General features: G+C 34.4%; 1 protein-coding gene across 1 annotated transcript; it reads left to right on the top strand.

The window, feature by feature from the left end:
- Window positions 1-2,512: 2,512 nt before the first annotated feature.
- On the top strand, window positions 2,513-10,911 carry LOC104231874 (QWRF motif-containing protein 2-like). The gene is made up of 6 exons (XM_009784935.2): window positions 2,513-4,096; window positions 5,111-5,230; window positions 5,809-5,925; window positions 6,043-6,132; window positions 10,263-10,370; window positions 10,522-10,911. Exons 1-6 carry the CDS (start codon window positions 2,639-2,641, stop codon window positions 10,594-10,596), a joined length of 1,968 nt encoding a protein of 655 aa, XP_009783237.1. The 5' UTR covers window positions 2,513-2,638; the 3' UTR covers window positions 10,597-10,911.
- The last annotated feature ends 13,092 nt before the right edge of the window (window positions 10,912-24,003 follow it).

The following is a 24,003-nucleotide window of genomic DNA, read 5'->3' as shown; positions in this document are numbered from 1 at the left end:
ACATGTTGCGAGTAGATTAAATTCAAGAAAATGATAAAAATAAATAAGTAATTAGGATGTTAAATTAAGCTTGAGAAGATACAAGATTTGGTAAGGTTATTTAGGTAATAAGGGTAGCTAGCTAGCTTATGAAGTTGCAATAAATTATTAAAGGTGGCTTAAGATGAAAACAAAAAGGGTAAAAGAGTTAATAGAACTCAAAGGGGTTTTGAATAAAGCCATCTTTTTCAATTTCAAGGGAAGTTTGTTTGTCGATGAAAGTTTGTTTGGCTTTAGCTATTGTTGAAGTTAATGACTTTGCTTAATTTAATCAGTTAATTCCTTTTCTAAGTTAGTTGGAGACTCTTCGTTCTTATGTTCCCATCTTTGTTCACTTCTCTCTAGACTTTGTCATGGCCCTCGAAATATTCGTAATAAAGAAAAAGATACTCAAACATATTATATAATTGGTGTATGAAGAGCAAACTTTTCAAAAATATTTGTTGAGACGTAGAATTACACCCCATTTATATTTTATCTGTTTCACTTTATACGAATCTATTACTATTTGGCGAATGAAACAAAAATAAATATTGACCACATTTTTTGTATATACTTTTTTAATATTTTAAATTATTAACTATTGCAACTTATACAATACTTTTATGTAGTTTTTAAATATGTAAGTTTTATAAATACGTAGTTCTTGAGCCGAGAGTCTTTCGGAAACAACCTCTCTGCTCCTTCGGGTAAGGAGTAAGGTCTGCATATACACTACCCTCCTCAGATCCCACTAGTGAAATTTTACTAGGTTATTATTGTTGTTGTAAGTTTTATTTCAGAAAAAAATCAAAATTGTATATATGAATTTACATAAAAATTAATCAGTTTGACCCTCATATTCCGAAAAGGTTCACATAAAGTGAAATGGAGGGAGTATAAAATTATTGTCACCATGTGCGGATCCACCATTATAAAATTTTTTGCTTAAACGTTGCATATATATATAATGATATTAGAATTTTTTTTTAAATATATTTGCTTTAAATTTCACATTACACATTATTATAGATGAATTATTGCGAGTGATACTCTGTATTTATGTATTTAAAGTGTTATTTGTTATGTTGAAACGATGTCACAAGATATCAATAAGCACACAGCTTAAAAAGAAACCCTAACATCCGGTATTATAATTTGTAAAGCTATAATTAACTACTTTTCCGTTGTACTTCACGTATAAATCCCAATAAACATGCAAGTAGGTATAAACAGGTCACCAAATAGAGAAAAATACAAAATGAATATAAATGTTCTCCTTAAAAATAAATACCAAGCAGAGTGGAGGTCAAGTGTGGGGTGGGTGTGTTAGTTGAGTTGGGTAACCATTGATTACATGTATAGGCAATTGTATAAATTAGCTCACCTTACGAAAACTATAGCTATAAATTATTAATTCTAGAAATTAAACAAAGAAAAAAGACGAAAAATACTATAATCGTTCTTTCTACACTTTTCGCTGGTCATAGTTGCAATCGGGGGTGGAGCTAGAGATCAAAGCGCGAATTCGGTCGAACCCAATAATTTTGGTACAACTCTATATTAGTCTTAAAAAATTTACTTAATACATTCAAATTATTAATTTAAAATTACTAAAATCCTGAACCCAAAAACTTCTGGTTGCAATGGGTCAAGCTAATGTTGAAGACTTGATTTAATTAATGCATGCGATGGCAACTACCAAAGTGTCCAGTGCTAGTATATTCTGCAGGGTATTAATTTATTGCTTTAATTTCTGGTTAAAGTCCTGTAAGTAAATGTAAATTTACAAACAAAAAAAAAAATATTTACAGCAACTATATAATACATTATTAGAAGTATATTAAGACAACTTCTAATATTGCAATTGGCAACTTAAAAAGGTTTACCAAAACATTTCTGAATTTTGTATACGAATAAGACGAGTATGTATCTGTAATACAACGCTTGGATTGATCCAAAACTATCGCACATATTAATGTAGGTAAATTCCATTAGAAGAGACATGATTTGTGCTGTAAGTAATAATTATGATTTAATTAATCAGCATGATATTGGCATTTTATGATCCCGTAATTCCATATACCTGCTTTAAGCTCCACGCTTGGGTATTCTCTGAAATAATTAATAAATAAACAAAATAAAAATTACTGTTAAAACAATAATAAAATACTAAGATAAGTTATTAAGCAATCATATATTTTTACCTAATCTTGTCATTAAAGTATCATAATCAACTGTCAGGGTACAACCCATAAAGCATAGAAGTACAAGTTCTCAATGCGTTTCCTTTTTTATCACTTGGAAAACGCACTACAGTAGTACGACAGTTATGCTCGCAAATCTTTCTTCAGGCCCCACTTTCTCTCTCTCCTCCGCGTATATTTTCGCCGGACGTTCGTAACGGTCATATTTTCCGATAATCTTTCTCTCTCTAAAAACTACCAATGTAATAATCTCTACACATAAATACACGCATTAATATACATAATTTTCCGCTTGATCTTCGTAGTTTTCACTGATTACTCTATAAATTCAGCTGAATTTTTGGAGAATTAGGGTTTTAAGATAGTGAAATGAAAAGTTTCCGGAGAGATGTGAAGATTGTGTGAGAGTAGCAATGGTAGCTGCAGTATCAACAACGAAGCTAAATCCTAAGGTTACGTCGAATTGTTCGAGTTATCAGAATCCGAAAAGGCCGCCATTGTTGCCTTCAGAAGCTGAGAATAATGGACGTTCTAGAAGACCGAAAGCCAAAGAGGTTAGTTCCCGGTACCTTTCGACTTCTTCTTCATCTTCCGTCTCAACGACGTCGTCGAATAATACTTCGACTACTTACTCTTCGTCGTCAAAATCCGTTGCCTCATTGCGGAGTCAGTCGCCGATGCTGACTAGGACGGTTCGACCGGTTGCGACGCCAGTTCGGGATTCCGGTTCGATTAAACGGTCCCAATCAGTGGACCGGAGACGGCCGGTGACGCCTGTATCAACAGAGACGTCTACTGCGGCAAAGCAGCTATTGAATTCCAGTAGGAGCTTATCCGTATCGTTTCAAGGTGAGTCATTATCTATACCTGTCCGTAAAGCAAAACCTGCTCCTGCGACGAACAATTTTGGTAGTACTGTAAGGAAGGGTACGCCGGAGAGGAGGAAAATCACGGCGGAGTTTATCACGCCGGAGAGGCGGAAAATTGCGGCAGCTGCAGAGTTAGTTACGCCGGTGAGAGGAGATCGGACTGAAAATGTAAAGCCGAGTGATCAGCATAGGTGGCCGGGGAGGTCAAAGTCACTGAATTCAAGTTTTCTTACACGAAGCATGGATTGTGGTACTATTGACAAGCCAAAATTTGGATCTGAAAGTGTCATTAAGTCATCGATGAAATCGGTAATTGACATATATCACAGAGCTAGAATTGAAAGTAAATTGAAACCTCAAAGTGTTAATGATGAGATTGATATGAAGTCAGCTTATGGATCAGCTATATCTGTTGATGCATTGGCTTCAGATAGTGAAAGTGTCTCTTCAGGGAGTACTACAGGTGTCCATGATGGTCCAATTGTGACTCAAGGGCGAGGAGGTCCACGAGGTATAGTTGTGCCTGCTAGGTTTTGGCAAGAGACTAACAACAGGATCCGACGAGGGCCAGAACTTGGTTCTTCTGTGGAGAAAAATGGTACATTGAAAACAATGGCTCCTTCAAAGCAAATTGGTAATAAGAAGTTACTGATTGATAGCCCCATAACATCACCTCGGGGTGTCCCAGCTTCTAAAGGTTTATCTTCTCCTCTTCGAGGGGGTCTAAGACCAGCGTCACCAAATAAGGCATTGACATCTCCTTTACGAAGGATGCCAAGTCCTACAAGAACAAGAAATGGTATTATGGGTTCAATATCTAATAACTCATGCATCATGCCCTCAATTTTGAGTTTTGCTGCTGATGCAAGAAGAGGGAGGGCAGGAGAGAATCGGATAGTTGATGCACATGAATTAAGACTTCTATATAATCGTCACCTTCAATGGCGATTCGTCAATGCGCGAGCAGAAGCTGCACTAGAGGCACAGACAACAACAGCGGAGGTAAAACTTTTTAACATGCTTTTCATTCTCTAAATTTTGCTGATGACAAGTTCATATACAATTTGTTTTTTGTTCAACAATTTACAAAGAACCGGAATCATCATCTTGGATTTTATTACCAGTTGTGAACCTTTGTAATGAGTGTTATTCATGGAAATGAAATCAATCTATCAACTATGGCTCAACTCCAAATTAGTTGGGATTGGATTTATGGTCTATAGCCATTCCACCTAATTTAGCTCATTAATTCCGATACTGGTAGAGTAAAGAGTAATTAGAGAGATGAAAATTTGCCATTAATGGTGAAGGATTATCTCGGATCAAATTAAATAAGGAGAGTATATGAGGAATTCAGTTCACGGTTTAGATGAAGTGCATTGAGAAATAGCATTAGACTAAAACTTAGGAGATTCGCTTTTCTGTCTCAGTTTTCAAGTAGATATAGAAATACCTCAACCAGCGGTGGTGGGGTTATACTGTTCAAAGTGCGTGATTGAACGGGATAACAAATATATCCTTCTTTCTGATCTATAACATTCTATACTTGAGGATTAGTTCCTATTCAGGGTTTTGTCTAATTTGATGATTTAAGCCAGGGGAATAGTTAAATATACCGGTATAAACTCCAATACTTAATAAATACATGATATGTGTTGTTCTTTTTTACTTGGAACTTTAATTGCTAAGCAGACATGTTTTGCGTATGATGAATCAAAGCCTAAGACAGTAATTTCTTCTTAAACTTATTCACTTACTTTCATACTCCATGTAAATGTAATAAAATCATGTATCATTCTTAACAATGTGAAAAACCAAACTTCAAATTTTAGAATGAAAACTGTAAAATGTGTAGCAACAGTTATTTATCAAGTTAAGTTTAATATACAAATCAACCCGCATTAGTGTAAGTTTCTTCTACCCAAGAATTTACAGTGTAAACAGAAACTCAGCTGTGGTTTAGATTAGAATCTGTGAAGATTTGGTGTCACTAATGTGAAATTTTCTTTTTACCAGAGGAACCTGTACAATGCATGGTTGACTACTTTAAAATTGCGGCATTCTGTTAAGTCCAAAAGAAATCAGCTGCTGCTGTTGCGGCAAAATATGAAGCTATATGCCGTCCTCAAAGGACAAGTAAGCCCTCTTTTCAGTTCTTTTTCTCTTTACACCAAATTATTTTCAGATATATAGATAGATATCAAAAAGATGCTTTTAGATACACATACATCGATGAGATAACCACTTCTTGCTTGTAGATCCACAAAGTCATGTATGCATTTGAAAAGGAAAAACAAGAAACAAAGATGAAGAGAATAAAAGTTAACTTGCTATGTAGGAAGAAAACTGAAGGCCCAGGGGTTTGGGGAGGGGGCAATGACATGGAAATTATTGGAGTTAATGCATAATGCTTGGTTGATTTGCTGTAACTAGTGGAAAATATATTGTTGAAGGAAAAACGTCTGCCAATTACATTTGTTATGCGCCCTGTTATATCTCATATTGGTGTTCATCATGCGCCTGAGGTGTACTTGCTGCCTAAGTTGGCCTGAGTTGGCTGATAATTTTTTATTTGGTGTGAAATGAAAAGTATATATACTTTGTTTGATTTCGTATACTACCTTTTATATTGTTTACTTGATTCGTTTATTTTTTGTTTATAAATAAACTTCAACCTTCACTTGTTATCACTTTCTCTTTTATGTAAAATTCAGGGGCCATGTTTGGATAATTGGAGTATGATTGATGGAGATCATCGCAATGCCTTGTCAGGGGCTATATGTGCTCTGGAAGCCAGCACTATTCGTCTCCCTGTTGTGGAAGGAGCTAGGGTACTTTTTCCTTTTCATTCTAATTGAAATGATCTTTTATGCAAATTCTGGATGCATTCTTTTACCTATTGGTATTAGTGTTTCAGGAATAATGGTTTTCGCTTCTATTATCTGCAGGCAGAAGTTCAAAATGTGAAAGATGCTATTTCTTCAGCCGTTGATGTGATGCAGGCAATGGGATCCTCAATGTGTTCTTTGCTTCCAAAGGTTATTATTCTTTCTTTGAATGATCAAATGTTAATGCTCGGGGTTCTTTCTGGTTATGGCCAGTGGACTAGTATCTGTTTTCAAGGGGGTGAGGGGAAGGAAGGCTGTGAACTCTCCCAATTTGCATAGCCACCTATTTTTACTAGGATGTGTCTTATCTGCAATGCGAAAGTGGTACTCTAATGCATAAAGAATATCTTCATTGGTCAACTGCATGCTTTCTTGTGTTCTAACTTGCTTAGGAAGCATTTAAAATCAGTAAAATATGATCTATCTGTTTTCAAGGGGGTGAGGGGAAGGGGAAGGAGGCTGTGAACTCTCCCAATTTGCATAGCCACCTATTTTTACTAGGGTGTGTCTTATCTGCGATGAGAATGTGGTATTCTAATGCATAAAGAATATCTATACTGGTCAACTGCATGCTTAGCAAGCATTTAAAACCAGTAAAAGATGATAAAACCGAGGTGCGCGATAATAATAGGTCTTAGTAGAACAATTTCAAATTACTTTTAAAGTTTTGTTTAGTTTGGTGTTTTATCTTCTTTTTCCTTTATTTTTTTCCTCTTTTCCCCCTTGAAGTTTATCTATATTTTTTAGCACAAGACTTAAGAAGCCGGGGAAAGAAAGCACGCAGAGAGATGCTTGCTATCATTTCTTTTTTAGCTTAAGTTTGTGCAATCTTGTTAGAAGTCCTGACAACTAAGGTTGGGACCTAGAAGTCGAGGAAGTCGGAATAAAGATCATGTAGACCAGGTTTCAAAGCCAAAAAGCTGGTGACGTCTTTCCATATGCAAAAGTTTTGGTGGGAAGAGTTACCCGATATATGTACAGGTGGGAGATATAGGAACGGGGGGAAATCGTTAAGGTGTGTGCAAGTTGATCCGTACACCGCCATAATTAAAAAGATGTTCTTAATAGTCCTGCAAATATTCCCTAACAAAGGAAAAAGTTTGTTGCCTCAACCATGGAGAATCTGTTTCAACATGTGAAAGTGTTCCTAAACAATATGCGGTACTGCTTATTTTGTTGCAGAAATGCATTAAATGAAGAATGAGCGCTAAATTGTTTGTAGAAAAGCGGGACCTTTACCACTGTTTTGGAAGGTGTTTAAGCGTGTCCTAAGGCGCCTCGTTGGCAGAACATCCTGAGACAAGTGAGTTAGGTACTTCCCCATCACTTGGGCATACGCCACCAGTGCACCTCATGCCTCAAGAACGATGTGATGCTCGGAACCATCAGTTTAAAATCTGGAAATATTAACCTCAGTGCCAGATGGGATGAGGTTTGGGTGAGAGATAAAAGGTTGATTGTTATGATAAGGAAGAAGGCAAAAGATTTGAGAGTGTAAGTGAAGGAAGAAACAGAAGCAAAACTGAAGAAAAGAAGTCTTCGTGGGAGGACCTTGGTTACGTATATTGACTAGCTATGGAGAAAGACAATTAAAACTGAGTATGAAGCGATTGGAGATGACAACAACAAACTTTCCTCAGGCCTTTGAGAGACTTTTTTCTGTTTTATCCCTAGAGAGTCAATAAGAAGGGCCGTCTGAGTGTAGGCTAGTAGCTTTAGTGGAAGTTAATTTTATCAGGAAGTCCTATGGATAAAGGAAGGTAGTATTAACTATCTATAGAGAAAGGCAATTAAAACTGAGTAAGAAGTGATTGGAGATGGATAAAGGAAGGTAATACCAACTAGCTATGGAGAAAGGCAATTAGAACTGAGTAAGAAGCGAGTGGAGGTGGCTACAACAAACTCTCCTTCAAGCCTTTGAGAAATTTTTTCTGTTTTTAACATCTGAGATAGTCAATGAGAAGTGTCGTTTAAGTGTAGGCTTGTAGCTTTATTTGGAAGGTAATTTTATCAGGAAGTGTTACAAAAAAAAGTGAAGATAACATAGTTATCTTTTGAGTTGAATTAATTGGATTTGAATTTGGAATGAAATACTTTCTTGATAAGTCCCACCTGCAATTCGAGCTAGGTGGATCACTGACAAGTGACAACAGACTATTTTGTCTAGTATGGTCCTAAATTGGTTGTACAATTCATTTTGGTCAAATCATCTCAATAAATTTTACTGATCAAAGAAGAATCTAAAGAATCTTTAAAGAAATGAAATTAGTATTTGATAAGAAAGATTTACTGTTTGTGAAACTTTGCTAAAGAAACTAGCATTTTCCCTCCAATTTTGTGTGATATATATATATAAAATTTATTCTACAATTCTTTTAAAATTTCTACAATTTTTATGGTCTTTGAATTTTTTTGTAATTTATAAAATATCTAAATGTAAAATTCATGGGGCTTATGCCCTTTCTCTCAGTCTCTGGTATATTAGATAAAACTCTTGTCTCGCTCCACCTCCTTTTAAACATTGGCGCACTTGCAAAGTTTGTGGTGTTTTCTCACACCCATTCTCATTTAGATTTCGGCCTCTAGTGTCTTCCTGTGTGATCATGCTACTTCTTTTCAATGCTATTGTTTTAGGTTTATTTAACTTATGCTGTAATGACTGACGAATTCACAAAAGAGAGGATTGTGATTGACCAGCCTTGATCTTTGATTCACATTATGAATTCAACTTAACCGTCAAATGTTTGTGATAGACTTGTTGTGAGCTGTAGAAAATATCGAGAACACAATCAATCAACCAACAACTAAGCCTTAATCCCAAACGAGGTGGAGTCTGTAAACAAAATACAAAACTCTACCCAACTTAGTCAAACTGTCATAGGGTTAGTTAGATGGTCATGATCTTGATTTTAGATGCGTATCTCTGTCTCAGAGGTAATTGAAATGACAAATTTAAGTAAAATTGAGTAAAAAAGCATACCATCTGAAGCAGGCAAAAAGCCATGCATAAAGAATGACAGTGGATTGAGGGAAGACAGAAACGCTATGGATGATATAAGTTTTTTCAATTCTCAAGAGTTCTCTAATTTTATTTAGTCATTATTTCTGTAGAAACCACAAAAACACATAAAAATATGTAAATAAATACTAACAGATAAAACAAAATGGAGAAACATCCAAAATAGTGTATAGCTTTTCGAGTGAAAGTTGAAGTAACTCAAATGTGAGTTTGAGTGCAAAATTGAGTTGTTTCCGTTATTCTTCAGCAAACAAATACTTCCACAGTTAACTATCCTAGTCCCGTATTCGATTTGCTTGAGTCCCTTCTTTCCATTTCTTCGAGTCATTATTCCACACAGCTGCACCTCTCCCTTTTTGCCAAAATGCATCATTTTTCTTTCCCCACTTTGGTGGAATTCATTTGCGTAAATCCCTAAAATAAGCATCATTTTTTGTCCTCTCTTTGGTAGAGTTGTTTTGCAAAACATCCTGGTGCATGATATTGTTGCTTTTCTCATACATGGTTGAATGATATGAGGTGGGACTAATTCCAGCATTAATTTTTCTTTACAACCTTTCTGGTCTCTGTTTTTTTTTTTTTTTTTTTTTTTTTTTTTTTGCAGCTGTACTTTCTTAGAGAGCATCTCTATCGTTCATTCTCGAAAAAGAGAACATCTCTATCGTTGAGTTTAGGAGTGATCTCGATGGTTTTTTACAAATGTGTTCTTTGTTGAAATTCATTTACGTGATTTGTTAAATGCTGATACAGCTGAGTTTAGCTAGAATGACACTATTGAAATAGACCGGGCATTACACTACCAGGAAATGACACTATTGAAATAGACCGGGCATTACACTACCAGGAAATGACATTTTACCTATTCACAAGCTGCAAAAATGCAGCTCCCAATCTCAACAAATTGTTTTGCTGTGACATTGTTAGTAACTGGTTGTGGTTCATTACTTGTCCTATAACTTTGTCAGATGAGGTATCTGTTGTAACGTTCTCGTTTAGTCATTTTTTGAAAGAGAGTACGAATATTCATCCTTAGTGCTTGCAGCTGGAATTTTCATTCTCATTTCTGGATCAGTAAAGCAAAAATCTTAGCGCTTGAATATCAAACCTGCTTTTCTTATAATCTGTTCATTTCTCAAGGATTCTGATCAGAGTTTGCCTAGTGTTCAACTTATCTTCTCAGTTAATAGTCCAAACTTCCTTCTAGTTTGTCAGTGCACATCCCTCGGATTGCTTTAACAAGGTTAATTATATATGTGCACAGGTAGAGCAGGTGGATTCTATGGTATATGAGCTTGCAGATGTAGTGGGTAACGAGCGTGCTTTACTTGACCATTGTAACGATCTCTTGTCATCACTGACTGCTCTACAGGTAAAGATGAATTTCCTTTATACCTAAAGCTTTTGAAGGAAAACCATTTGAGAAATGATCATTTCTATGTTGCCCTTGAGTCGAATAATGTGCTTGAGTCATACTTCATATCAAACAATCTATTCTAAACTGAAAAAAGTTTGTAAAACAGGTGAAGGAATGTAGCCTGAGGACACATTTATTACAATTAAAAGACGCGGTTTCTTGCTCAACAACAGAAGTGTAAAGCTGATCTTTTTTGACTGCTTAACGGAAACACTAACATCAAAGGAAGCACTTCTTTAACCCAAGTGATGGTGATATGACAAATTGGTTTCTTTTATAGCTAGAGTTACCTGATTCAGGCTTGTGGAATGCTGCAGTAATTGCATTTTTGTATGCATCGTGAGTAGGAAATTGCTGCTTTTATGTTTCATAGCAGCGCTTATATCTTCGGTTTTTAGCTTCAGGAACATTTATAGATGTATATATACTTCCATCTTTAAAAGTAATCCCTTCAATGATAAGTTGGATGAAGTAATAAATGCAAGATCTTTGCACACGCGTTGGTAACTTTTGAAACTTTTCATACAAGGAATTGTAGAACCAGCGTTTAACGGATGTAATAAAATAAGGTAATTTGTTCAAAAGAAAACTAAATTACGAGCGTTTAATAAATTAAATTACATATGGATTAGTTCTTTATTAAAATGCATACATATCAAGCCTTGTGAAATTTGCAGAAATCTTTCATTTATGCTTTACGTTTTCCGTATCTAATCTTCTAACCACCCAATCGGTAGTCACATCACTAGAATATTCAAATGATAAGATATTTTGCAAGTGCAGACACTTAAATGTGAATGGTTACTTTAATTTATGGCATTATCAAGTAGTGGTTAATAAAAATAAGTGTGTTTAGGAAAAAGAGTCCACTTTTCCTGGGTAGCCGCCAGCTTGTACCAGCTTGTTTTCATGAGGTTGCCCTAGAAATAGTATTGGAATTAGTATAGGCGGATCCAGGATTTTAATTCTATGACTTCAAGATTTCGATTTTAACTATTGAACCGATCACCTTGTTTGAATTATGGGTTCATAGCTCAATTTTTTCAACAGTTGTAGTGATTTTATACCGTCTAGAATAAAAGTTATGAGTTCAATTGAACCCATAACTAAACTGTTGGTTAGCTCCGGGGGATTAGGAGCTTTCGGATCGAAAGCTGGGTTTGCTAAAACTTGATGTATAAATAATCTTGTTGCAGTTAAGGTTTCCAACATTTTTTTAAAACTATTGTCTTTTGTATTTTGCTTAATTAGGCATAATCCCAAGTACGTGGAGGTTACGGGTTCGAGCCGTGAAAACAACTTCTTGCAGAAATGCAGGGTAAGGTTGTATACGATAGACCTTTATGGTTCAGCCCTTTCCCGGACACCGCACATAACGGGTGCTTAGTGTACCGGGCTACCCTTTGGACATAAATTCAAGTAATTGACCCTAAACTTTTAATAACTCGTATTATTTTATACTATGACATTGACTAGACATTGAGCCTAAAATGCTAAATTTGAACTATATTTACTATTTAGCACCTTTTTGTAGGGGATTCATTATGGGCTGATTTGGGAAGAGGAAAAAATACAAGAGTTTAACCACATATCTCAACCATGGTCAAGTGTTTGTGGAGGATAGAAAACAAAACAGTGGGACCTACCCAAGCGGATGCGGCGAGAGGCAACCGCCAGCGAATCTGCTTTTGTCCGAATAGAAGAAGGAAGTAAATTCAAGTGACGTGGTTCCCACTGCTGAAGGTGGGAAGCTAAAATGTGGACCCCATGCTGATGTGTACCGCATGTCTTTTGAATACGCCTTTCTCTCTCCCACATTCTCCTTTCTCTCTTTCAACCCTTTTTCAATTCTCCCCTTCCCAAAAGGCACATGTATGTATATATCACCCCAACATAATAATTAGCTTTGCTTACAAAAATTCACATATTTAAATCCTAATACTAAATATGATCTAAGTTTAATTGAGCACGAAATTTAAAGAAGTAATAGATATTTAAAACTTATAATATTAAACATGTCATCATAGAGAGAAAACGTTAATGCATAACCAACCGGAGAGATAATATGTCCTCAAGAAATATAGGTTGGAAACATGTATATGTGAGAGCTGTTTCAGAATTAATAGGTTATACTTCATCTTTTTTTACTTTAAAAAAATGAGAGAAAAAACGTTGCAAAAGATGAAAAGATAACATTTTACTTGTTTAGATATATTAATAAGGAACGTGGGCGAAGCTTCAAGCACCTACAGCCAAACAAGAATGTTCAATTGAACAGCCTTCGCCAGAAAATTTATGTATACATAGGTCAATTTCTATTATTAGAGTACAATACTTTGTTCCTTTCCCTTGGATTGAAGTTTGTTTTTATAAATGAACTTTTATCGATACATTTGCATGTTGACTATCTATTGGTTGTGATGAAAGGTGTTCCTTTGATGGAGCTTTGGCAGATTTTTGATGTTCTCCACTTATATATGAGTTCTTTCTTTCCATCTTCAATGTATAACCCTTTTATGTATGCAATTAGTTGAGTGTGACTGTAAGTGATGAGATTTGTATAGTTCTCTAGATATTATGATGGTCTCATTTACCTCTTTATTGTGACAGCTCATGCTTAAGCTTTCAATAAGTCCATGATTACGAATTTACTTTATGTGTCGAATACCCAATTGGAGTACGTAATCCTTATTAACTTGGGAGACTTTTAGGTTTAGTTGTGTGGTACTAGTATTACGGTTAAAACATAACCCTTTATCTTTGAGCACGCACTTGGTAAAGTAGGAAAAAACTAGTGTAAACTTATTCTATAACAAGTTTCAAAAAACTAAATACATTAATAAGAAATATTTATAGTTACATGCAAATATTATTAGTTTGATCACATTTAACATTCATTATACCCAAAAGAAAATTAAACATGTAAATCCTCAATTTCTTACAACACCGAGAGGCGAGAGCCTCTTTTCTTTCGCTTGATATAGAATAACTTTGTCTACTAAGACTTGGACATATGAGAAAAAATCACATAGTGTATGTTGTATCTGTTGAGACTTAAACCTGAGCTCATAGGGTTTTCAACTCATTTTATTCTACTAGGTCACACTATTTGGTGCTACTCAAGCTATCTAATATCTATCTTACTACTACACTTTATATAGATGTGAATATATTTTCCTTTTGGCAGCAGTACTTATAGTATTCTTGTATTTAGTGAATAAAGATAATGTTACTTCTTGGATAATATATATATATATATATATAATGTTTTGCAAGAGACTGAAAATTACTGCATAATATGTAACAACACCACAATCATATAAGATGAAATAAAAAGTATAAGTCATGGTTATTTCATTCATATTTATTCAGCCAAAAAAGATACGTCAGTGTGACACAAAAACGTCTCAACCAAGTTAGGGAATTGACTCAAGATCTCTAATGTTTAGAGATCAATTACAGTTTCCGATTAAATTCCAACTGAGTTTAAATTCAAAACATCAAACTCAACTGGAAATTAACTATTATTATTATTATTATTATTATTATTATTATTATTATTATTATTATTATTATTATTATTATTATTATTATTATTTTCTACTTCTAAGTATCTCAAACGAAGAGATTAAGAAGTTTTGGCTCTTTATTACCACTATCTAAACCCAGTGACACATCCGATAACTCAGTCTCTGAGCCTATAGACGACATCGTATTCCATCTCTTCTCCAAACCGACCCAGTCCGTTGTATCGGTGTGATCCGATCCATCAATGAATGATCCGGATTTGTTTGAGAACTGGTTTGGAATATCCCACGCGCCGCCGCAGCGGAAGGATTCGAAGGTCTCGTCCATGTAAGCCGTAGGAGTGAGAGTTCCGGCAAAAACTGGCCGTAGATTGCCACCAACGAGAACCGTCTCCACCGCCTTTTGACACACGTGCCAGTTACCCGTCGATAATAGCCCTACCGCACCGGTCACCGGATTCACCGTCCGCCCGCACGCTTCGAACAACAGCGATTTAAACAAAGCTGTTAGAAAAGTTCATCAATTTATCAGCCAGGTATATATCCATTTTCCTTTTATTTTTTCCAGAAAATAAAACTCAATAAAATAAAAAATAAAAAAGGAAGTTCGTGTTAGGGGCGTGTTTGGTAGCAGTACCAGGTCTTCGATTTTCGGGAACAGCGGAGATGAAGGCCATGAGATCGCTACGGCCAAAAAACTTGGAAACAAAAAGAGTAGCGTTACCTTGAGCGCGAGGATCGTCAATTCCATCCAAACACGCCCTTAAGGTACAATTGTCACTGCATCTTCTTCGTAATACTCTACACCCATTGCAGCTCATTTTTTCTAGGAGAGTAGTATTTTTTCTATTTCAGAGTCCACCTTCCTTCACACTAGGGTCTACGAGTAGAGAGAAATGGGTAAACGATATAATATAGACAAGTGAAGGAGAAGGAATAACTATGGTTAAGCAAGTGTGGTTAATACAGTGGCTGTACTGTATCCAAAAGCAGATTTAGAATTTTATGTTCGTTAATGTTTCAAGTATTAAGTAGGAGTACTTTTTTCCTAATAATAAGTACAACTCGACAATATTTTTTATTCTTTGGTAGTGTTGAAAGGACACGAAGTTCAAGATTTTTTTTTTTCACAAACATGCCATATACAGATATATCAATCTCTTCACGACAAATTAAAAAAAAATATTGTTCATAAAATGATTGAGAGGAAATAACTATGTACAAAATGATTTGTAATATCGTATTTGTTGCCATAAAGTTCATATGTGGCTCTGTAGCATCAAAGGATGTAGTTTAACAGTTGATAGAGTTAAAATAAAATCACACTAGATCATAATTCAAATTCTAACAAAACAAAAATTAGATGGTTTATTTTTTTTTTCCTCTAAATTTGTGCAAAATTATTCAATACTTGTATACCAATAAGAGGATGCAAATACAATAGTTGCTCGAAGGGAAGCTTTAGAGCAACGGTAAAATTGTCTTTATGTGATCTATAGTTACGAGTTCAAATTGTGGAAGCAGCCATTAATGCTTGCGTTAAGATATGCGATTTACATTGTACTCCTAGGAGTGCGACCCTTCCCCGTACCCTACAAGAATACGGGATGATTTGTGCACCTGTGAAAAAAAAAGAGAAAGAAAGATTAATTATGAGGCTCGTGAGGAAAAGAAGGAATATGAAGCGTCTACATTTTTTTTCCTATCGTGTTCCAAAGTTTGGGTTCGAACGGCTCCGTGTCTCCGCAACTTTACATCTCAATTTAGAACCTCTACCATTGGATATTTGGATTAATGGATTCTCCCTTTCTTTTCTTACTTTATTATCACGAGATGACATTTGACTCTTATTGTCCTTTTATTTGTACTACTGGCCTACTTTCTATTCATCCAATAGATCAACTTGAAGGTGTTTTAAGTTGGTAATCTCTTCCACCATTCCTTTATTTCTTCTATTTGCTTGTTACAACTTAAGAATAATTCTTTTTTGTCCTGCTTCAATTGCCAAGAACAACTCATAATGCTTACTCAACTTTTGAGGTGTGACATTTGGTCCTCTTGAAGTTGTTAATGCAAATATTAAAAGTTACATTACAAAAATATATTACTCTATTCGTTTCATTTTACATGATAATATTTGGCTGAGGCTTATGTATTATATCAGTTTTTGTATCGAAATATTAATTGACAAGAGGTATGATAAGAAAAACAACCCATCAAAATTTACAATTGAAAAGTTTGAAGAATTTGAGTCCTTAGAAATTGTGCAAATTACAAAAAAATGAAATAATGTAAGCGTTTTAGGACGTCCAAAATGGAAAACATTGTTATCTTAATTGGGATGTAGATTGAGTTAAATGATAAAGGTCGCTTTTAGGTAAAAGTTACGAGAAGGCAAGACAATGTGAGAGATCATATTTGAGAAGCCAAAGCTAAAGGTGATTTAAGTACTCAAAAAACCTTAGGTAGTCAAATGTTCAAAAATCAAACAATTAAACACGATATTTCAAAGTGATTTTGAAGCTCTTGTTTGGGTGCTTGCTTTTTATCATAGATTGATGTAAATCCTAATTTTTTTGTAAGTTGATATTGTGTATACATAAGCTACTTTCTTGTGGTGGTTTATTGTAATTTCTTACAATTTAGCTAATTGAGATAACTAAAATAAGAGCTAGACTACACATAATGATATTTCTCAGCTCCTCACCTTTTGATCTGAAATTTTTCATAAACTCTCAACTTATCCAGATAATCTGTTATTATTCATGTCAGATATATTCATACGGAATTGATTGAAATGAAAATAAGAATAAAAAAGATTATCTGTGAAGAAGGTTAGTAAAAGCCGCAATATTTTCAGTGGTTATTGGGTTGGGTTGAGTAGGAAGTGACTCGATCGTCATTGTAGAAATGACACCAGGTAACCATTTTAGAGAACCGAGTCAGTATGTTCTGAATTTCAATTTTTCAGTTTAATTTTTTAAGACACAAAATCTGAAGTTAAAATTGTTAGTTCAAATTTAGGACAAAATAAGTACTGGCTAATTAATAAACAACGGTACTAAAAATAGCTATTTGTGTACTTCCCCTTGTTCATTCGGCTTAATGAGTACTTTCCATTGATAATTCATCTAGTTTTCGTTTGCGTTGAAAAAAAAAAAGAATTAATTTAAGTAGCTGCCTACTTAAGCATTTAAACTTAAAATAGCCAATGGAATATAATATATGTTTAACCTATATAATATGTGTATAGTCGTATATAATCATTGTATAATTTATATATACTGGCTAGAAAATGTAAACAGTAAATTTAACCGGCTATTATGTAAAGATTTCATCTCGTTTTCATTTGCAACTGACTAATAGTCGGGCCAACTTTGTTTACAATTGAACTGGGCTCGTCCAAACTATTAGTAAAAATTGCACGGGGCGCCCTATTTGGTCGCCCCCATTTAACCTATACCCATTTTTAAAAAAACTTTTAACTTGTACCCACTTTTAAACAACTTCAGCCCCCTTTTTCCTTCTTCTTCTTCTTCTTCTTCTTCTTCTTCTTCTTCTTCTTCTTCTTCTTCTTCTTCTTCTTCTTCTTCTTCTTCTTCTTCTTCTTCTTCTTCTGTTGTTGGTGCTGCTATGAAACTTCAGTTCATGGGATGATTGCAATAAGTATGTTTATCAGATTATTTAAAAACAAATTATAAATAATTTTTCAAGTTAGTAGACAATAATTTGTGAATATTTCCACGTACGGGAAGTTTAAGGTCACACTTAGTGATTCTTTTCACGATTATTCTGTTCTTTTCACGTTTATTGTTTCCAAAATTTATGATTTAGATACCGTTGGCAATCTGATTATTTATCTAGTATGTTAGAAAGCTTTTTCAAAAACTTTAGCTTATATAGTGCTGAAGTTTTTACAAATGAACTAAATAACTTCAGCATCTTCTGCTGAAGTTTTTGAAAAGGCTTTATGACAAAACTAATGAATCCAAGACAAAAAAATTTCAGCTTATTTAGTGCTGAAGTTTTTATAAATGAACTAAATAACTTCAGCATCTTTTACTGAAGTTTTTGAAAAAGTTTAATGACAAAATTAATGAATCCAGGACAAAAAAACTTCAGCTTATTTAGTGCTGAAGTTTTTATAAATGAACTAAATAACTTCAGCATCTTCTGCTGAAGTTTTTGAAAAAGCTTAATGACAAAACTAATGAAAGATGCTGAAGTTTTTGAAAAAGCTTAATGACAAAACTAATGAATCCAGGACAAAAAAACTTCAGTTTATTTAGGCAATTACAAACAAAAACTTCAGCAAATAGAGAACAAAACTTCAGCTACTATGCTTAAGTTCAACAATTACAAATAAAAACTTCAGCAAATAAAGAATAAAACTTCAGCTACTATGCTTAAGTTCAACAATTACAAACAAAAACTTCAGCACACTTGGTTCAACAATTTTTGCTACTTCAGCCCCGTATGCTGAAGTTACTCGAAAAAGTGGATACGCTTGCAATTTATTTTGAAAAGTGAACACAAGTTAAAACGTGACCTAAAAGGCGGGTATAAATGCAAATGCCCCAAACTATTATGCCAAACAATGGCCGGATGATTAAGAAACGACAGATTTGAAATAAATCTCTAGCGCACCAAATTTATAATCCAATGGCCAGACGGCCCAGACCCTCTTTTTGGTAATCAATTGTGTAGTTGGATTTATTTTGGGAGTTTTTCTTGTATATAATTTAATAGAAACTTATTTACCTCTAATCTTTTAGTTTTGTAGTTTTTTAGTTTTTAATAAGTATCTAGATTATTTTAACAAATTATATGTATTTCCTCCTTAAAAGGCCCCCACCCTATTATTAGTGCCTTCAATTAAGGGATTCAATTAAATCATTTCCTTTTTTTCCTCTCCTCTCTCTCTTTTTTTTCCTTTCCATAATTTCTTCAGTTTGTTTGCCTAGCTCACTCATCCACAAATTGGTCCATTCGAAGACCAAATATACATATGATTCTCGAGCATATATACATACAATTTCATTTTTTTTTAAGATTTATGATTTATGTGGATTGGATATTCTTGCAAGTAATTGAGAATATCCTTTGAAGTTTATCTCAATTTTGAGAGAGATTGGTTAAGTATAGAGTTGGTTTTAGATGAAAATTCCTAGTGAAACTCGAAAAAGAAGAAGTTGCAGGAAATGTATGATGATTGTATAATAATTGTATTATACTTGTACCTGATACATCAATACCTAAAACAGAATTGTATCATAAACGTATCATACTTGTATCACAGTTGTATCTAACTGGTATTTGATACATTAATACCTAAAACAATATCTGATACAATACTAACACAATTCTAGTACCTTTATAACTGATTTATATGATAAATTTAAAAAAAGATGACTTTTCTTTGGAAAATTAGTTAATTCAAAGATTTTTTTTTTTGTTAATTGATTCAAGGATTTAATAATTTGTTCTTAACAACAAAGAAATAATTTGTTTTTGTTGATTTAAATCTTAATATTAGCCCATCCCAAATTTTAAACAAAGAAAATAAAAATAAGGACTACTAAACTAATATTCGTAAACATTAAAAGAAAACATGTAAAATTGCTAAATCAAAATGTAGTTGATATGAAGGACCACAAAATTGGAAGGAAATTGAAAGTACTGGAATTAAATGATATGAATATTTTTCAAATATTGGAGAAATAATTAAATGACTATTCCTATGTATTTAAAAAATAACTTAACTTACTATGTTTTCTAATGAAAACTTCTTTTACCAGATAAAGAGACAAATCTTACCTTAACGCACAAAATGTAGGAATTTGTAACTTCTAAATTTTTTCAGAAATCATATTCTTTCTTCGTAGAAATCTTTGGCATGTCATAAACTTTTAATATTAAGTATGTCGGAACAAGCGAAAAGGAATTAAAATCGTACAATAAAACAACACTCATTTACTTAATTTTCATATTATGTGTGTCCTTGCTCCAAATACTCAAATTGAAGTAGCATTGGAGAAGGACCACTCTCAACTTCATCATCGACAAAACTCATGGCAGATGAATCGTTGGATGATAGGTACAGGCGCTATGTACTTTTGAGCGAATAATGGAAACTAAAATTTAATATTGATTCGCCTTCTCCTTATTCTAAATCTAATTAGGTTGAATTGACCAACCATAATATAAACCCTAGTGTTCATAGAGAATAAAGAATTTTTACCTCTTTAATAGCTATATTAGTAGTACTCCCTGGACTTGATCAATTTATTTTTTTTATTTTGGTCCAAAATAAGTGTCCATTAATATAATCATGAAATGAAAAAAAATTATTTTTTCAAAATTACCCTTATGTACGTATCCCTAAAAAGTCATTTATTCCTCACATTTGAGAAGAGAAGTAAGTACTATTATAATTATGGTGCAACATTTAATGAAGGATAGTTCAGTCACACTAACTATTTTCGTCTAGAATTTAGTATTTTCTTAATGGGTGTGCCAAAAGCAAATTGGTCACTTATTGTGGACCAGAGGGAGTAATAAACTTCCTACCTATATTCTCATATTCTTTTTTCCTTTTGAACCTATATAATTTTAATATATTTGCTTTTGAATTCCTAAGTATTACGGCAATTCAAATAAGGAAAGATTTAATAACCAAAATTTTAGCTGATTTACTATCCCAAAATTAGCAAAATAATCAAATTACAATTTTGTCCAATATAAATACTACTTTTAAGGGGTAAAAAAGGCGAACGATATTTCGTTAAGGGCTTTCGTGCTTTTAATATATTATAGATAGATGAAATTCGAATTTTTAAGAGGGTGGTGGTGAAGGAGAGAGAATAAGATACTAAATTTAAGAAATCTTCCATTTTTTTTAATGATTTTATACATAAATGGTAAATATAGATATAGAATATAATTAAGTACGAACCTAAAATAATAGTGGTAAAAGTTTTTATTGATTTATAGCTTGGTAAATTTTCCATTTATTTTTGGGAAAATTACGCGACACATCAAACATTTACACTGTATTACTATTCGTAGCTATACTTTCAATAAATTTACCATTAGTAGCTACAGTGTTTTAGGAAAATTCTTTTATTTTTTTTTGAAAATTTTCTTGGGTAATAGCCTGTATAACAGTCAAACCTTTATATAGCGCTCGTTTTTTTTGTTTTTGTTTTTTTTGTACAAGGATCAAAAGAAGGATCTGCATATAGTGTTTATTGACTTGGAGAAAGCGTATGACAAGGTCCCAAGAGAAGTGCTGGAGATGTCTGGAGGTAAAAAGTGTGCTGATAGCTTACGTTAGAGTGATCAAGGACATATATGATGGAGCTAAGACTAGGGTAAGGATTGTGGGAGGCGACTCGGAGCATTTCCCAGTTTTTATGGGGTTAAACCAAAGATCTGCACTTAGCCCGTTCTTATTTGCCTTGGTGATGGATGCACTGATACACCATATTCAAGGGGAAGTGCCATAGTATATGTTACTCACTGATGATATAGTCCTGATTGATGAGACACATGACGATGTTAACGAGAGGTTGGAGGTTTGGAGACAGGTTCTCGAGTTTAAGGGTTTCAAATTGAGCATGACTAAGTCAGAGTACCTAGAGTGCAACTTTAGTGCCGAGTCGAGGGAAGTAGGCATGTACGTGAGGCTTGGATCACAGGTCATCCCTAAGAGAGGTAGTTTCAAGTACCTTAGGTCGGTTATACAAGGGGATGGAGGGATCGACGAGGACGTCACTCACTGTATAGGGGTGGGGTGGATAAAACGGAGGCTAGCATCTGAAATCTTATGTAACAAGAAAGTGCCGCCGATATTCAAAGGTAAGTTTTATAGAGTGGTTGTTAGACCGGCCATGTTGTATGGGGAAAAGTGTTGGCCGATTAAGAACTCTCATATTCAGAAGATGAAGGTAGGTGAGATGATGATGTTGAGGTAGATGTGTGGGCACACTAGAATGAAAAAGATTAGAAATGAAGATATTCGGGAGAAGGTGGGCGTGGCCCCTGTGGATGACAAGATGCGGGAAGCGAAACTCAGATGGTTCGGGCACGTGCGTAGGAGAAGCCTGGATGCTCCGGTGAGAAGGTGTGAGTGGTTGGCTTTGGTGGGTACGAGAAGAGGTAGGTGACGGTCTAAGAAGTATTGGAGAGAGGTGATCAGGCAAAACAAGACACGATTGCAGATTTCTGAGGACATGGGCCTTGATAGGAAGGTCTGGAGGTCGAGCATTAAGGTTGTAGGCTAGGGGTAGTTGAGCTTTTCCTTCTTCATAACGGGGGTGAAACGAGTTTGATAAGGTTGATCTTAAACGGCTTATGGTTAATGTAGAGTCCATACTACCATTACAATTTTTCATAGCTCCAGACCTCATTTGCTGGTTATTATTATTGCATGTCATTTATTTTATGGTTTTTAGGATGCTGTCACTATTTCTATGGTTTATGTTGACGATACTGATGAATTGTCTCTTCTTGTTTTATTTCAATCTTCCTGAGCCGAGAATCTATCGAAAATAGCCTCTCTGCCCTATCGGGGTAGGGGTAAGGCCTGCGTACACACTACCCTCCCCAGACCCCACTTTGTGGGATTTTATTGGGTCGTTGTTGTTGTTGTTGCAGCTATAGTGAAATGTTATTATAGAGAACATTCATTATAACATAACATGAAATTGTAGTTGCAAAGAAAATTTAGCCGCTATTGTAAGATGTTGTTATACAACATGATTGTTACATAGAGGTCTGATGTTTTATACTTCAATGCCACATAAGAAGGAGTGATTTGTGTGGTGTCCAATTTTTACGTGCACGTATTATAGAAGGACTTGGTTCTTCTATGTGTTCCTTATAGTAATATTGCAGAAATAATAAATGCAGAAAGTAAAGAACACAAGTATTTTTACGTGAAAAACACCGGGCTCAAAAGGTGAAAAAATCACGACCTACTACTCAGTAGGATTTTTCCCAACACTTCACTAAATCTCTGAGCCAAAACATCATTTACAAAAACTCTTTGTAAACTTAAGGATTACCTCTAATCCCGTTGTGGCAACCAGCCTCTAATTGTAGCGACAATTTCAAGTTAACTCTAACTTGAATACTCAGAGTACCTAATACAATTGGTTCTAGATAAAGCTGAAAGGTACAATTTGAAAACCACCTACTATAATAAAACTAGAATAAAAGACAGACACTTGAAACAGGTTCTTCTATGTGGTTCATGTAGCTTCAGGTTCGCGCACTTGAATCTCACAAGAATTGCTCGAAAAATACCTTGCTATTTTGCTCGCAATTCATGTTTAATTTCAGTTTTTGTGCGTACCTGTAATTTATAGAGTTAGTAGAATAGAAAATAACTAGAGTCCCAATGTTATACTCTTCCTTGGTAGAAGTGTTCTAGTTAACTTCAACTTCTAATTCCTTCTTTATCTTGAATAGTGTTCTCTTTGAGTAAGGAGTCCTTTTCCTTATCAATTATGCAACCTTTTCTATCAGGAGATATCAGATATAACAAGTTAAGCTTATCTCCCTCACGTGCATCCCTTATGCTTGAATCTGTTTGTGTCTGTGTACACTGTGGATGGACCTGGTTCAAGCTTGAGTTCCTTTGTCAATCATCAAAATAAACTTCACTTGGGCCAACAAATTTCCCCTTTTGATGATGACAAACTCTGTTCTTTTCATAAGCGTAGGCCCTATTTTAACTCAGCTCACCATCAACACAAAGTTAGAACACCTATTTTAAAGTCATTAATCATCAATGACCAGATTCATTAGGTTACAAACATAACATTCCAAAGGAAAAGAACAACCTAATTCCCCTTTTTGGCATCATCGAAAAGTTGCACAATTATGACAAATAACCAGATTTTAGTAGAATTTACTCATCGCCACTGGGGATACTTCAAATGCAATCATGGATTCAATCATCATCAATCAATCTAAGGATATTAGCCATCTAAGAAATAACAAAAAATAATTAGAGTAAGAAGTAGTGAATTTCATTGATTGATAAGATCCTGCCA

The sequence above is a fragment of the Nicotiana sylvestris genome, chromosome 4 (genome assembly GCF_000393655.2).
Source record: "Nicotiana sylvestris chromosome 4, ASM39365v2, whole genome shotgun sequence".
Taxonomy (NCBI): Eukaryota; Viridiplantae; Streptophyta; class Magnoliopsida; order Solanales; family Solanaceae; genus Nicotiana; species Nicotiana sylvestris.
This window is presented reverse-complemented; position numbering and strand designations above follow the sequence as displayed.

Coding starts and splice junctions, on each gene's coding strand:
- LOC104231874 (XM_009784935.2), top strand. CDS start 2,639: ATGGTAGCTGCAGTATCAACAACGAAGCTAAATCCTAAGGTTACGTCG. Junction 4,097..5,110: donor CACAGACAACAACAGCGGAG/GTAAAACTTTTT, acceptor TCTTTTTACCAG/AGGAACCTGTACAATGCATG. Junction 5,926..6,042: donor CTGTTGTGGAAGGAGCTAGG/GTACTTTTTCCT, acceptor TATTATCTGCAG/GCAGAAGTTCAAAATGTGAA.